Genomic DNA, 17,009 nt, shown 5'->3' with positions numbered 1-17,009 from the left:
TGTGTTAAAGTTTTGACATATTCCAAACAAATACCAGAAAAGAAAAACTGAACTTGTGTTTAGTTGGATAGTAATAAAAAAAACAACAGATTTGGTCATTTGATAATTAATTCAATGTATACATGGAGCATTTTTTCCATCCGGTTAAAAATACAATTAAGGAGACCTGATTTTGCCATATTTATCTTTGTCCAAATGCTTCAAAGTTGTCTTCCTTTGACTTTTTTCTGATTAGATGCATTTGTTTGGTGCTGTAAAAAACATAGCTGAAGAAAGAACTTTAAGTAATGCTTATTTAAAAACAGCTAAATAATTGTTACCATGTGAAAAGTTGGCACTTTTCTATTTAACCAAATCAAAGGAATCTGGGATCAGCTCAAAATCTGGAGTAGTTACGCAACTCAAACTTGAACTCAACAGATATTGATGATAAACACAAAGTGTATAGTGTGTAAAACTAGTTAGTTTCAAAATATTTTAAGTAAATGTGCAAAGCCAATTACACACCAGTACCTCATTTATGGCATGAAATATATTATGTCCCATATGAAATAGAATTTGTGCAGATTTGGGTCTAGAAGAGCAGCAACAAGTAAAACTTCCCAAACCTATAGAGCTTAAAGACCCTCTATTAGAAACCATAAAAGCCTATTGTAGTCAGTGAAGGGATTTAGACCAGCAAATCTACTGGAGCTACTCAGGAGAGATAAGGAACCCCACTGGATAAATAATTTATAGGGTTTGAAAGGAGGAACAGGAGAGAGAAGCAGGCAAAAGGTGAGATAAAAGCAAATGGAGACAGGAGGAGAAAAAACATCACAAGCTTAAAAAAAAGACGAAGATAAATAAAGTGAGAGACAGAGCAGCAGCAGGGAGGCAAGGCTGAAAATAGAAGAAATCTCCCTCTAGCAGCACAAGCTGAAGGCTTAAAGGAGGAGCCGTTGTCTCACTTCACACCTCATCTGGTCTGCATCCCTCTTCCGCTGCTGCTCATACATTCATTTCATCCATGTATTCTCTGCAGCACACATCCACCCACCCGTCCTTCCTTCCCATAACATTGTTACACATGAGCTGTTCCTTCAGTGTCGCCACCTGGACTAAGTCTTCGTTTTCACCTCCTGTCCTTCCGCCCCGTTTTGATCCTCTTGGCAGGAAATCAGAGGTCAAAAGGACAGTGACTAACCCTTCACTCTACAATGCCATTGTTAATCAGTTTGTGAGGATGTTGGGAGGGAGGATGAGAGAAAAAAAAGTGTTTGTGGGCATGTGCAGTTTATTGCTACAGCACCGTTTCTTCAGCCATGACAGACAGTCATTGGGAAAATGCTGACCTCTTCACTAGTGATGACACAATTATTTCCAGGCTAATATTCATTTCATCCCAGAGAAAGAGAAAAAAAAACAGCGATCAATCTTAGTTTTGGATTATTTTAGGGTATTTGTGCAATGGAAGATGAGATACAATGATCAAAGTCAATGGTTGCCATAGACAGCAATGCAAATGTTCTCAAATTCCATTTATTGGAGAGACTTGTCTCGTCTATTCTGTGCTAAAGAGACATGGGAGAATGATTAAGACCTCAATATATTAAGTTATCACCTTAACAGTTTTCTTTCTTTTATCAAATGATTTCAGCAAACCTAGAATTATTGATTTCTAATGGGTTTTTTGAAAGAAAACAAGAGAAAGATGCCAGCTACAGACCACTCATATACAATAACAACAACCCTTTAAATGCTTATTAAAAGTATTCAAGATGTCAGGTTTTTTAAAAGAAAACATTTTAAAAGAAATTTAAACAATTAAGTTTCATAATTTACAGTAAATGACAGTAATCTCACATGTACAGGTTCTGTACTCACACCGACTAAACAGTACTTGCAAGCAAAGGCGTGTGTGTGTCTCACCATGCGTGTTTATGCAAGGCAGCCGAGGATAGCTCAGACTCAGAGCCTTGGGGGGTGGGAGGGTGTAATACAGTGCATTTCCACTGTTCACTGTGGTAAGGACACCCTTCCCCCAATCGGCAACCAAACGCAAGCCTGCATGTGCTCACACACATTCAGCACTGTCCCCTAGCCCCCTCAAACGGGAGCATAATAAAAGCCACATGGCCAATGACTTTCAGCTGGCAGCCACCGAACCCTCGCTTCTCGTTCGGTCCTGGTCTGACCGATTATCTGACAAGATAAAGGTAAAGGAGAGGCAAGTCTTTAAGGAATCTAATACTTCCTGTCTGCCCCCGTCTACCGCACTAGAGGCTTCACGCAGAGCACTGGCCTGGCTTTCACTACTCAGTGGCTGTAGAGAAGCTTTAAAATATATCATCTTCTGAACTAATGTTTTTTTTGAAAAAGTGTACAAATTAGAGAAGAGACAATTGGGATTCTCCCGAGCAATACCAGTTTCTGAGGCTCTATAGTGGTTTGTTTATGGTGTGAACATGGTTCGACATCACAACTGGGTATACAATGTTAGCATGAGCCAAATGCCCTTCCGTCACTCAGAAATGCGGGATGCGGAGAGTAGATAACCTTCAGTAGCTTGCCAAAAATAACTGGCAGGCTCACAAGGATGAACAATGAGGTACGTCGCCTCATTGAATTTTAGACAAATGACATTTGTCAGCTCCTACTACTGACTCAACACTGACGCAATAAAATTGTTCAAAAAGCAATTTTCCCTTTAAAAAGCAGGAAGAAGAGATAGAGTTTGATTAGTCACGTAATTTTCAAAATGTCTTAAAATCCATTTGATACACTGCCTGGACATTTATTTGAAATGGTATCCAGAAATGTAACAGCTGTAAAAGAAGTCAAAAAAACATGACGCAGATGATTAGCGTGAGTGCATTACCTGCAGCTTCCTTTGTTGAATTATTTACTTTTGTCGCTGGTGGGAGTGAGTGAAAATTGAGGAGGCGAATAAAGACTGTTGAAAACCCCAAAATACCAATGACTGTTGTGGTGAAAGTGTGACGAAGGAAGCCGAGGGAGGACAAGGGTTAAGAAGCCATTTTATTTGCTTAAAGAGGCATAGACATCTCTCATCAAAGTCTGAGTTGAGCATGGAACAACTCACTGTTTTGAAGGGCTGATGATGAACTGATGAACACAAAGTCAATGAACCGTTCTGTTGACGATTGTACTGGCTGACAAACACATTTTAATCACAGCGTTCTCCTTTTATCTAACAAACCTTTTAACACTCGGTTTATGATCAGTTTCAACAGCCACCTGCGTTTACTTTTGCTCTCCTCAAAGGTTTCATATTGAGATATCAGGTAGCAGAAAGGCTGAGTAGGTCAAACTGCTTTAACATGTTTTCATGACACTCAGCACTTGATACTGCATCACTGCTGCCTAACGCCACTCAGACGGATCACATAGCGTGACTAAGTTAGAGGGTCAAAGGCGTACTATAAGCTGATTGGATGAATTTAGCATTTCAGGTCAAAGAGCTCCACAGATTTGGCTTGCTGTGGCACCCCTGCAGTAAGTACATAGTAACCAACAAAGGTAACCTGAAGCCAAGCAATTAAACTTCAGTTTAAAGAAAAATTCGCTTTTTTCCCCTCCCACTTTCTTTTTAGTCCTATTATTTACCATATAAAGTCCTATTGTTACACTTATAACTTCTGAATTGTCCGCTCATTAAGAAACATATGGAGACAGAGATAGTAGTAACTGTAAAATTAAATCCTCTGTCAAAGAAGAAAACATCAGAGTACCAGATTATTGAAAGCAAGTCTGTGGCTTTATTTTAAGGAATCGACAAAGTTTATGCAAAAGTGTCATGTCTTCATTTTGCACTGCTACTACACTCACTATCTGCACTGCTCAACCAGAGAACTGGCTTGGAGTACTCAAATAAAACCTGTATGGCTTTATTCAGACAGTTTACTTGTGAAATCCTGTCATTGTACTGTCAAAAACTTTACTCACCAGAGAGTGGGTTCCGGCCCAGAACCAGAACGTTTGGCAAAGGCATCATCACCAACTGCTGGAGACTCTCCTGTGGCAAAAAAAAGAGTTAAACTAAATTTAGATCAAGTTTTAGATCATGTTTGTGAGACAAACATTATAAATTTAAAAGTTAAACTTTACAAAATTTTTTATAAAAATATATGTAATGCTGCTTTGTTTTTGTTTTTTTTTAGATCTTTATTGATTTTGTTTATTATCTGCTGCTGCTAAAAGGTCATCCAAATGAAGACATAAACCAGATAAGTAAATTGTTACTTAGGAGGAGTTCTGAATGATCTAGGGAACATGGGTTATGATTGTGATGCTCCTAACACAATCTGAAAATTTTGCACACCATCATCTATGTAGTAACAAAAAGTTTGTGAAAATTGGAAATGCGGCTGAAAAATATGCATTCCAAACGTTCCTCTAATATTCTGCTAGAAGGCTGATTGATAAGATGATATTGTGAAACCTTTATTTACATGTCCATGTAAACTATATTTACATATAAATCAGCATTCTGCATTGCCAAAGGTCATACACACAGTTTTCTAACAAACTCAATATAAAAAGATTTTGGGGGTGGAGTGGTGGCGCAGGGGCAAAGCACAACCCACCTATTGAGGCCATAATCCTCGTGGCAGTGGTCACAGGTTCGATTCCTGGCAACATTTGTCTTCCACCTCTCTCATTACCCTGTTTCCTGTCGAACTACTTTCAAATAAAGGCCAGGAGAGCCAACAAAACGGTTAAAAAAAATTATTATAAAAGCCACTAAACTAACTAAAAAACTAAAACAAGCGCTGTATTCCTGCCTTCTTTAAAGTTAAAATCAGTCAACTACCTTGAACATTTCATTGTTTACTATTTACCTACAAGCAAATGTGACATCAATTGAAATCACATCAGCAGCTTTTAATGTCGAGTATTTATCTCGACATTTTACATCAACCAAATACTGTGATGATGAAAAGATGTAGCTGTGATTAAAACAATGATCCTGGCAATAATAACTCAAATTTGAAAGCTCTACTCTCAAACCACCATCAGGTGTGAAAACTCAGGCAGATTGACTCCACTTGCTTCTGACAGGATAACAAAACAGGCAGTCACAGTTTATGTCTCACAGAGAGACATTTGGTGTGTCTGACAGCCAACTGACCATGAAGTCATGACAGCAGCTGGACACACACACACACACGTGCACGCCCACACACACACACACACAAATCAACAAACAAAGATTTGAATCAAAAGTGAAAAAGTTTGAGGCAAAAGTCATTCATTCCTAACTGTGTAACATTGTACCCAACACCAAAATAAAAAAAACTATCTGTCATGAGAAGTAACACGCAATCTCCAAACAGCTGTCGCAACACACCTGCCCCCTTCTCTAGCAGTGCGTATTTGCAAAGTATGATATGAAGACAGCTGTGCTTTCAGTCACTAACCAAATACATAAGACTTCAGCTGGTCACAACATGCCACAGTAAATGTACATCTGTCACCAAGTCAGAAATCCTTTTTGAACACACCTGCTAGATAATCCTGAAACAAAGAGCAGACGCCTAGCATCTTAGCATACCGTGATTCAACACTTATCTTAAACAATTTTCTTTCTCTTTATTTAAGACAGCCTACCAATTGACATGGTGCACACTTTGCAGAATCTACGCTTACAATTTTAATGCGTTAATATACAGTCAATAAGCCAAAACTATGAACCTTACTTTCCAATAGCAATTCAGTTCAGCTCAATTTGAAATAATTGATGCTTTTCTGCTAAGAATAACACCTATGACACATTTTTATTTTAAATATTTGAGGTCATTTTGTAATATTCTATGTGGCACGGTCAAGACCCCTCATACTGCCCATACCTACATCCAATTCTACTGCTCTTATTTCGCTTCTGAATCAGCTGCACTTGTTTGAGTGATCTGCAGGCTGATTAGATTGGTGTGTTGAAAAAGAGCTCAGGTACTTTTACTTTCACCTTTAAATGTTTTCTAAATATGATTTCGCAAGCCTCAGTAGAGGTGGAACACTGATTTGATGTCTACTTAGTATCTGAAAAATATTCAGTGCCGACACCTCAAAGTTCTGCCATTAAAGATTTTCGCTTCACACCTAAAGTGTAAAATGTGCAAAGAATTATAATTCAGCCTTACGCAGAAGTTAATTTTAACACTACTGGGCCCTGACTTTTTAAGGATCTAGGACTGGATAGAAAACAATAAGATCAAGTGAAAGTCAACTCCTCTTTGGCATTACTTCTTAAAAGTGATACAAACCAAACGGTCTGGACTTGGATGATGGTGATAATATGCTGTGGGGATTAGTCGCAATAAAAAAGCCAAAGCAGAGACGCCCAATATAGATCTCGGCTTATCGAGCAATAGCTTATATTTCATACATAAAACATGACAGAAATGGGAATAACAACCACCACACTGAGCATGGTGTAGCAATATGTGGAATACTGTGAGGCAGGCATGTGAGGAAACACTAAGGCTTTTAAATAGAAAGCGTACTGCTCTACTGAGGCCGTCACTGCCGAGATGTCTTACACTCGGTCAATATTTCAGTCTCTCCAATGTTCTATCTAGTTAATCCTGTCAATGCCCCACTGGGGAGGGGCGTGGAACAGCCAGTGCTTTGTGTCGGAGAGAAGCATGTGAAAATGTAGATAAAGATGAAATATGGAAAAATTGTGAGGTGCTAAACCCATCACGTGTCACTCCAGTACTGCAGGACCGCCGTTACCATCTCTTTCCACATCCATCCATCTGTCGAACCCCATCCCCCCGTACCCTGACACAACGTTGCTGTATTATTGATTCCTGCATCATTCAAGGCTTTTCAACACTGGATCCTCTTCCATCCCACAGAGATGTTTGCACAGACTGATTAAATGTAGTCCTGGTTAAAGGACTGATTCACAACTCCGTGTGTGCATGGGAACAAGCCAGCTTGGGGAAATTTATCATCTCAGGAAATTCTGTTCGTCTACAGAAAGTGAGGAAAAATAGCTGTGGATGATACGAATGCAGCATCTTGATCAGTCCATCTCTGTAGGTCTATTTTGTATAATAACGAAAACCTCGTTGATTATCCTCCATCCCATTCTGATAAGGCATTTTTTTCCTTCTACAACAAAAACAACGGAGGCAAACTACACCTGAATTATTATGAGATTCTCATTTTGAACTTCTCGTCATATTCACAAAGATTCAAACAGCATAAGGGCCATGCTGTGCTTAATGTTAAATTCAGTAGACATGGCAGTGTGTATACAATTGTTATTTATTATTTTAAATGCAGACGGGTGGAAAGGTTACAAAGTGGCTGTGTTTCTATTGGCCCGGTTTGGCCTCCATAACAAACTCCACCACCTTTCCATCCCTCCACCCAGGCACAACTTCCACTAGCGGCAACGCTTTAACAGGGGACTAATTGTACAACTACTCCATGAGTGCGAGTGTGTGTGTGTGCGCCTGAACCCTGAAAGCTTGAATCACACCCATTCTGCAGACATTGAGAGTTACCATAGAAACGAGGAGATGGGTTTATTCTCCCCATGCTAGAGAGCCTCTTGCACATGATACAGTAAATGTACACACACAAACACACGCCCACACACCCCAGCAAGCTCTCATGACCACTGCAGACTGCAAAAAGACTGCAGCAGTTAGGAGATCAAAAAGGTTATTTCCCCACCAGCAAAGGGAAGAAACATCCTTCTGCTTTTTCTCGTGTAAACATGCATATTCAAACGCAGATAAGTCATCGAACACAAGATCTCACTGCATCCCCGTGAAGTGAATCAATGCAAAGAAAGCTTTTTCCCCAAATCAACAAGACTATAAAAAGGGTTTAGGAAGCAAGCCATTATCACTTCAGGCCTTTACAGGAAATCCAACTAGCGCTTCCAAGAAGAGGTGGGTAAGCTGGTAAAGCAATACGAACACACCAGCTGCTGAAAACCGACTAAATTAATTTAAGTAAATAATTGCACTACCCTTACCACCGTTTTACAGCATCAAGTGACAAAGACAAAAAAACTCAAATCAACAAATGTTCTACTTTAATGGCAAATTAAAATTTCTCATAAGATCATTCGATATGATAAAGGTTTCTCACTTTCAAATTTAAAGCCAATTCATATTACTACAAAAAAGTAAAAAGAAGGGCAGCCTGGGAGAAACCAACAGGCAGATGGGCACCTGATCTTTTACACGAGAAGGTGGAGGAAGCTGGTCATTAGTATCTAGTTTCTTTTGTATTTTTATGTTATCTATCAGCTAGAAAATGTGTTTTACAACACAGCCTCGAGGCACAATGAGTGGAGTGGTTATGGCAGGTGGGCTGGGGAAGCCTGACCTCTCCAAATTCAACCCATCACCCAAGAGCTCTGCTTCACACTGGCTGGAAAAGTTCACACAGTCACCATCCATTTAAGTCAAGGCTGCTAGTATTCTCTAGGTAGATGTTTTATAATTTCCATGACACATTTTAATAAACCTATGAAGCCAACAATGAAAAACAAAAAAATTATTTGCCTTTAATACTCAGTCTCAAGTCACATAGTTCTGCATTTGGCTAGCACCCTGATTGGCATGAACACAAACAGTGACTGTAACTTTAAACTACGCCAAACAGATGGTTACATTTCCACACAGATGTTCTCAAATTGACAACCAAAGAGACAAAAAGAGATAATTGGTCAATTTTAACTATGTTCAAAAGAGCTGGCAGCTAATCTTTAGTCTTGCTTTGCTGCCCACGCTGCAGCATGATTTCATTTCTGTATGTTTTAGTTACACACTCACTCCCGAGAAGGCAGTGGTAGTCAGACGTAAGCAGTCGACTGAATGCAAACATATTCATTTGGCTGAATATAAATCATCAATGAAATCAACATGGAGATTTAGTTTATATTCCAGGCATTCATTATTTGTTCAGCAAAACAAGAACCCAGCTTGACGTTTCCCCTTATTACTTTGAAATGGTTCCATTTTAGTATATGGGAACCAGCGCCACATCATTACTGCCACTAATTCCGCTTCAAAGCAAACACAAGGTAACTGCATGCAGACATATTCAGTTCCAAGTGAAGGCTGGGATTACGTGATGATATACGTGGGCTGTTATTTGTGCCAAAGTTAAACTAAACATGCAGTCGGACAAATATTCCGTTATTCTACAGACGAGCCCAGGAATCACTGAATGTACTTCTCTTAACCATCTCTTTTAAAAAACACCTGATTTAGAAATGCACATTATTAGGAATGTCAATCAGGATTCATTTCGTATGGGAAGTTGAATTTAATAAAGGATTCAGAAATACCTTGATCAGGATCTCGATTCAATCAATGAAGTGTTCTGATAAGAAATAAAACATAAACGACAAGGTAGTCCGAAGAACTTCCTCCTTAGCTAAGTCGAGCTTGTAGATAATTTAGAAGTTCTGCCAAGTCCCATCTACTGCTAAAGTAACAGAAGTTAGAGGAGACCACTTGTCATCCACTTCTCACTAAATCAGACTGAAAAATCATTCAATATCAAAAAATATTCAGCTTAAGTCATATCAAATACATTTTCCAAGAATGCATGCTGCTTCTCATCATATAAACCAAGCTGTAGAGATTAAGCTCATGCAGACTTACTAATTGTTTTAATATTAAGTAAATATGTAAATGGTCACTTCAGCAGGTCTGACTACTGAAATGCATTGCTACACTATAAGCCTTAAAAGTTAATTAAATGAATGTGCTTTTATATCCAATTGTGATCTTTGCTGCTTTGTTGAAATTCAGGACCAAAGCAAATAGATATACAAATAAACTTTCAGGATAGATTCATATAGCTACTGTATAGCTACAGTATATAGTATATAAAAAACCCTAGCCAGTTAGCTGACAACAACAAAAAAAAACTCAGACTAGCATGTGACTTTGCATGACGACATGCAGTTAGCCTGCAGCTGTCAGCTTGTGCCCTAATAAACTGGTTTGTTTAACCACCGATGCTGGAAAGAGCAGCAAAACATGGAATCAAAAGAGGAACTAACAGGCTTTAGCAGCACATGCGGCGCACTGTGGCATGTGAAATACGGCAATAAAATGCATTTTTAATAAAAAGTTAGACTAGGGTAATGTTAGCAATTTAATAGAGGTCTATAAGCATTTGAAACACTGAAACTGAAGTTTAATCAAAGTTTATCAGCTATGTTGCAATCTCGCCAACATAGTAAACCAGTACGAAACATCAAGCAGTTTTCATAAGCCACCATGCAATATTCACACTGATCCTTGCAGAGATTCAGGGCCAGACATAGTTTGCATGAATAGGGTTCTCTGTTACCCTTTTAATAGTTGAAACACAGCTCCCAGCAGTTTTGCCACACCTCAAACTGAAGAGATGGGAAAAAGGACAGACATGCTTTTGGTTCAAACATAACATCTACAGCTTTAAAGATGGGACCACAGACAAGTGTTACCGTCTAAGAGATAAATGTATGCAAGTTTTAACATTTCACAGATCACAAACTGTACAGCTATACACAGTACAAAAAGTTAAGATGACATGCGTCAGTCTGAATAGATAATTTTGACAGTGAGTGAGAACAGATTGCCTTTGAACACAACTTTAAAAACTCCACAGTAAACCCCTTAGAGGAAAAAAAAAGAAGAAAAAAGAAGTTAATGCTCAAAGATTTGAGTTCATCTGGCTTAGGCTCTGTGCTACATTCTGCCTGAGAATGCCAAACCAAGGTCACTAAATTAAAAAGAGGCCCAGCATATATTTGGACAAACCACTGAGGTTACGAACCCTTCAGCGGACTAAGCCGTGCAAAAATCAAAGGAAAAATGACCAAGCAACCGTAAAAGTTAATACACTGCTCCAAAATAGTGCTGAAATTTAAGAAAATGTGTCCCATCTTTCAGAAAATGGGACTTGAGCATTTTAACTTCTGTTAAACAAAGAAAAAGGAAGAAAAAAAAAAGCGCACAATTTATACAGGGGAGGCAGGTCACAGCTCCCCCAGTCTTGATGTGTTTACCAGATTCTGAAATCAAAGAGTAGAGCCTGTCTAGACGTAGACGACCTCCTACACAATATATCTAAACTGGGAGGGGGAAAAAAAAAAAAAACTATTTACACCAAAATGACACATGATGTGGAAACACACTCAGCTCAGTCCAAGAGAGCTCATTTTATGAAATGTAAGCCGTCATTATTGAATTTCTTGTCAACCTTCACTCATCCTCTCATACACACTCAATACAAGCTGCTAAAATGACACACAGTACAGAGAAGAGAAGAAGAAGAAAGAGTGGGGGGAGGTGAAGGACAAAGAACAGACCCAGGAAAGGTCCTCAACTGTCTGCCTAAAAAAGTCCAACAAACTCAATGAATTAGGTTTCCTCCCAACACCTGAAGATCCTTTAGGGAGTTAGCAAAGGCTCAGATTTAACGAAACAGCTTTTGACATCAGTGCGATTTTTTTTGGTGGTATTTACAAAGTGCTGCTGACTTGCCTAAATCTTAAAAGTGAATTACTTTCCATTATCTCCCACATTTTAATTAGAATTAATGACTAAAAAGGGACTGTGCAATTGATTAGCTCTTTCTTTTAGTGCTGAGTAGAGTTTTGAACAAGTAAATACATTAGAACAAGCACAGAATGAGTCTGGCTTTAGAGATATCCCTATGAAAAGAGGAGAATGAGTTTGATCAAAGAGGAAGTCGCAACAAACTTCAAGTTTAAGACGATAGAGATGAAAACAAGAAAAATGTGTCACCATCTGCACAGCATGTGTTGTACCACCATGCACAACAGGAGAGCATCATAACTCTGCCTGGATCTTTGGGGTTTCAGTCCGTATTTGACAGAGAACATAAACAATAACAAATGTAAATAGAAATGGATCCATGTCCTGAGATTTTAAAAATGTATGGCTTTCAAACCGCTTCTCCACTGGCTCCTTCATTTACAAACATAATCTTACTTAGGCAAATTATGCCGTTTGAAAATATTTTTGGTTATATAAATTAGGGATGCACAGATCCACTTTCGATACCGACACAGATCTTTGAGGTTTAGCATCAGCCGATACTGATCTGACACAGAAAAGAAGTCTGTCAAAACATCTCTTTATAAAAAAACGTAGAATTAGACTGAATAGATCTGCCCTTATAGCTCAGGCACATAGTCACTGATACCGGATCTAGAATATTTTTCAATATTCAAACCAATACATTTAATAATATATATTAATTTTAAGTGTCAACACCTACAACAGACAATTAGCAGCTCAACACAGTTGTAATATACAGTCTTTCCAGCTCTCTGTGATATTAATACTGCAAACATTGATAATGAAGCAGCCCTACTTTTTTAGTACGCAAGAGGCAGAATGGCAAAATAGGGTTGTTGGGTTTTTATTGCTCAACTCTATGTATTGAAATAATAAAATGCTGATTGGATCCATTTTGTGTGCTCTCCACCCGGAATTTGTTTCGCTGCTGGATTTATTGTAATTTCAAAAATAATAAGCAGGACACAGATGCATATAATCAATTGGAATATTATTGGGAAGGTCATTTATTCCAGTAACTCAAGTCAATAAGTGAAAAGGTTTGATGTTTTAAACTCGTTGTTTCTGTTGATGATGACAATTTTCCACTTGCAGCTAATGAAAATATCACATTTAATTTTATATTACATCAAACCAATAAAATCTATAATTGAGAACCCATATTCTAGTTTACTGAATATGGCTGTAAATAGAAAAGAATAGCAGCAAAAGAAAAAGAAAAAAGGTTTCAACCCAATTTTGGCCTTCTACCTCCACTTTGGCATTAAACATGAATTACATTCAATCAAGGAACTTTTAGGGAGCAATAAAGTCTTTGGAATGCCATCATGGGGGGGATGAACACATAGCGAGGGATTTAAACCCTATAGGTGGTCTCTGTGAGGCAGGGGCCTACAGACCCAAGTGGCAGAACAATAGTGTGACCCAGAGGTCAACAGGGCGACACAGACACAAATAGGCAGGATTAATCAAACGTCAAACATGAACAAGAGTTTCATTGTTGGTTCATAATGTTCCCCTAAATCTAAAACCATGCAAACTTGACAGCCGAATTGTTCAGAAAACAGCACCAGTTCAGCAATAACATGTTTAGACATTTCTCTGCCGCCATTTATCAAACACAGGTACCAATACTAATTATTTAATTGGGCAGAATTAGCATGCTAATTGTTAATTTTCCCCCCCAAACAATAAATGACAAAATTCTTATATCAGCTACTGAACTCAAAAACTTATTTGTAGCTCTAGAACAGTTTAATTTTAACAACAATACAGACAATTTATAAGAAGAGAAAAATCCCTAAGTCTTTTCAGAATATACAGAAGCTTCATAATAGGGTAAAGTGACTTAAAATTAAAACACAAATTTAAAAATTCAACAGTTGTGCACAAAACCAACATTTTATTACTCCTTCAAATGCTACTATCATATAATTGCACTGGACTTGTCTCGTAGCTTACAGAGTCACAACGTTGACCCTTATTAATGCCTTTAACCTTTCCTCCTCTCATCCTCCACAGACTTTGAAGGTCACAACTTAACCCAAGTAGCCACTTATAACGGCTAATTCTGCTGGCAATTTGAAGCAGCCTAGTGGAGCTTTTAATATCATCGGCAAAACAGTAGAGTGACTGTTTCAGTAAGACGATCCAGGAGTAATTAGCAGGATGTTCGCAATCAGTGAACAAAAAACTAACCAGTGATTGCTTTTGACAACTTGTGCTGAACTAAAAACAGAGATTTGAGGCAGAAATTTTCAAAATTGAGTGGTAATATATTCATTTGCTTAAGTTTTGTTGGACCAGTGTCCTAAAAGTTTCAGGACACCGGCCCTCCAGGACTAGACTTTGACATCACTGCCTTAATTTACCACACTGATGCGACTGCCTGTTGGGTCACAATCCACCGAGATGTCAAGCTATTCCAGCAAAAATGATGACTCATGTTAAATGCATATTGCAACATTTTGCTTTTGATGGCTGCTTTTACATAGACGTTATAGCAAATTACTGACTGGCAATGCGCTTTCTGGTCAAGACAGTACAGAAACAGGACAAACCACAAACCAAGCAAACAAGATTGCATCCGCCATTCCAGCTGACAACTGGCACCATCATTACCAAGCTGAAGAAGACTTTGGACTTCGTAGGAACCTGCATCGCCTCACTGATACCATCTCTACATGTACCGGCAAAGCCAACTCCACCTTGAAAGAAAAACAAAAAACCTTTTTCCTAAGCACTCTCATTTCGAGTTTAAGAATAGATTTACATTTCAATATAGAATCTGAAAGATATTGCTACAAACACGAATTTCTTCTGACCTGAATTTAGATGTGCATCTAAATTCTTAGAGCGTTGACCCATTTCCATAATCTCAAGACGAGTCTGAGTATGTATTGAAATACGCTTTTTTAAAGTGATATAGAAGAAAAAACAACTTCAGTGTAGAAGGGGTATAAAACATTCATTTTTTTCCAGAAGAAAATTTTTTTTCCTCTTCTTTCATGTCAACTCGAGGACCAAACAGCAAAACCAGAATAAAAAGATTTGTTTCAAAAGTAGCAGCACATATCTACAGCGCTGTACTTGAAATCAGTTCACAAAAGTTTTATTCTTATTTCAGACAACCATCTTAAAATTTCCTCTTCTGTAGTTTATTTTAGCAGTGAGGGAAACTGCAATTATGTTCTTTCGGATCAAGTGAAGATTAATCACGGCGTTAACAAAAACCAACATGTTTTGAAGCTTGCTGAGCTGATGCAAGCCTATGAAGTGGAGAAAGGCTGATGACAAGATAAAACCTCCTTAGAGGAGACTCCGAGCACGTCTCTTGCTTCCACTTCTGAGTTTGTCTTGTGAAATTTAGCTGTGTCCAAACAAATTTCAGATTAGTGTGTCAACTCGTTGAGAGGGATGATACTTACACTGATGCTAAGATTTTAAATTAATGCAAGAGAGTCAAAACAAGCAGCAGGCATGTTGCTGCATCAATGCGTTTTTCATTTCGGATGTCAGTTTAAATTTATGGAGCCATCCGAGTTCTGGATAATCTGGATACCACATCACACGCATTCACATCTGCAAATATCTTTCTGTTTATACAGCCAAGTAATTATGGGTATGTTCTTGTGTGGATCTATAAAAATACGTGTAGGTCAAGCAAAACCTTGGATGGGAATATTTGATTTGTGGGCTAAATGGTTGAAAACTATGAACCAAAACCACATAAAATATGACATGTACAGAGAGATACAAAAACATATTAACCTAAGCAAGAAAACTGAACTTTTGATTAAGTAAAAGAAAAGCATCTTACCTGATAGTAGGCTTTAATCTGCCTGATGAGAATAGAAAGGTTCTGAATGCGCAGTGTAGGGTCATTGTTTACTTTCTTGTTGGTCCTCTGCACTGTCGCTTTTGGATTTCTACATAGAAGACAAGAAAATTAAATGTTATTGATTTTATATATTTTTTTATTTATTTTTTCAAATATGGCACAACATGATGAGAAAACTCAAAAATATGATGTGCAACGAACCACACACACTTTTAAAGACAAAATAAAAATAAAAAAAAGTAAACCGTTTCAGATCTAGAGAAGAAATGTTTGTGAAATAAAGTGTAGTAACATTAAGTGATTAGTCAGGCATAAAAGAGTCACCTGAAAAATTTCTTCAGTTTAAGAAAACATATTCCTTCTGTTTCAGACAGTCAGCTATCGGCCTAACAACAACTTTGCAATCACTTTTGCTAATCACTTAACAGGTAATTTCAAGATGTTTAGCTTGTGTGTATCTATTATGGCCAAAACTGCACCAAGATAGAAGGAATGATGAGCTCAAAGCTGAAGTTTAAGAACTTTAAAACATTCCACCACTTTGTAAAATCAAGGAATATCTTTTTGTTACAAAGAGATATTAAAAGTGTCCATTATTCTAGTTAGAAATCTTCTGTTGACCATGATGCTGACCGCAGCAACAGTGCGGTTTGAGAAACAGCTCTCTATAACTTATGAGATTTGTCGACTCAAAATTTGGAGAATTTTAACACCGACAGCAATGTAAAGTTCTTTTTTTTTTTCACGTTAGCTTTTTTTTAACTTGAACTTCAAATCGACAACACATATCCACATGACGACCTAATTTTGATTCAAATGCTTGATTTAGCCTCTTTAAGCAGAAGGAGGAGGTGGGGGTCAGATTGTTTTTGAATGGATGGTAGCTTGCAGTGCAGCAGCAAAAGTGAAGTCATGCATGTACTTGCATCATATTGTATTTAGACATCTGATCTGTTGCACCATCCTATGTGTAATAATTTACTGTTGGAATAAAGAAATTAAAAAATGTAACTTTCTCAAAACTCAGAGTAGAAATGTATAATCAGTTTTTACTCAATTATCTGCCTGTGGCTCATAATAGATAGAAAAACTTGTTTTATAGGTAGAAATATTTAAAGGTCTAAAATTAACTGTTGCTTTCCAGAAAACTATAAAGAAACACGGTTCCTTTATATCAAGGCTATATACCCAACCTTTGATTAGTAGGTAGTGGAACATTCATCAACATATTTGTGGTGTTTGCTTTATAACCAGGAGTCTAAAAATATAATAAGGCTCAAAAATTTAAGATGCCAATCAAGGCATGAATGTAAGTTTTACATTTAAAAAAAAAAAAACAAACAAAGAAAAACATTTTACCTCATCCAACAGGCTAATTTTTGTATGTGTCAATTAGCCTTAAGCTAGCCTCCACCCTAATACACACAGACAAACATTTATGCTAATTGCAGAACACAGGGTTCTTTTAATTCTGCTCTAAATGAACCCCCATGTGACTGCCCCATCTCTCCCCCCCCTTCACACACACACAGCCCCTTTCGAAGCCCATTGTGGGGGGTCTGTTTAACTCAGTAATTAAAATCACAGAGGAG

The 17,009-nt window shown here is 37.9% G+C and overlaps 1 protein-coding gene across 10 annotated transcripts in view; it reads right to left on the bottom strand.

The window, feature by feature from the left end:
- Positions 1-17,009, bottom strand: part of ccdc88ab (coiled-coil domain containing 88Ab) — a 62,773-nt gene that overhangs the window by 35,053 nt on the left and 10,711 nt on the right. For all 10 annotated transcript variants that reach the window (XM_032553103.1, XM_032553104.1, XM_032553095.1 and 7 more), the window contains exons 3-4: positions 15,397-15,505; positions 3,949-4,018 (exon numbers count right to left, since the gene is read on the bottom strand). In XM_032553103.1, coding sequence (XP_032408994.1) covers positions 3,949-4,018; positions 15,397-15,505 — 179 coding nt within the window. The remainder of the gene's footprint in view (positions 1-3,948; positions 4,019-15,396; positions 15,506-17,009) is intronic.

Source organism: Xiphophorus hellerii, chromosome 22, assembly GCF_003331165.1.
Source record: "Xiphophorus hellerii strain 12219 chromosome 22, Xiphophorus_hellerii-4.1, whole genome shotgun sequence".
NCBI lineage: Eukaryota > Metazoa > Chordata > Actinopteri > Cyprinodontiformes > Poeciliidae > Xiphophorus > Xiphophorus hellerii.
This window is presented reverse-complemented; position numbering and strand designations above follow the sequence as displayed.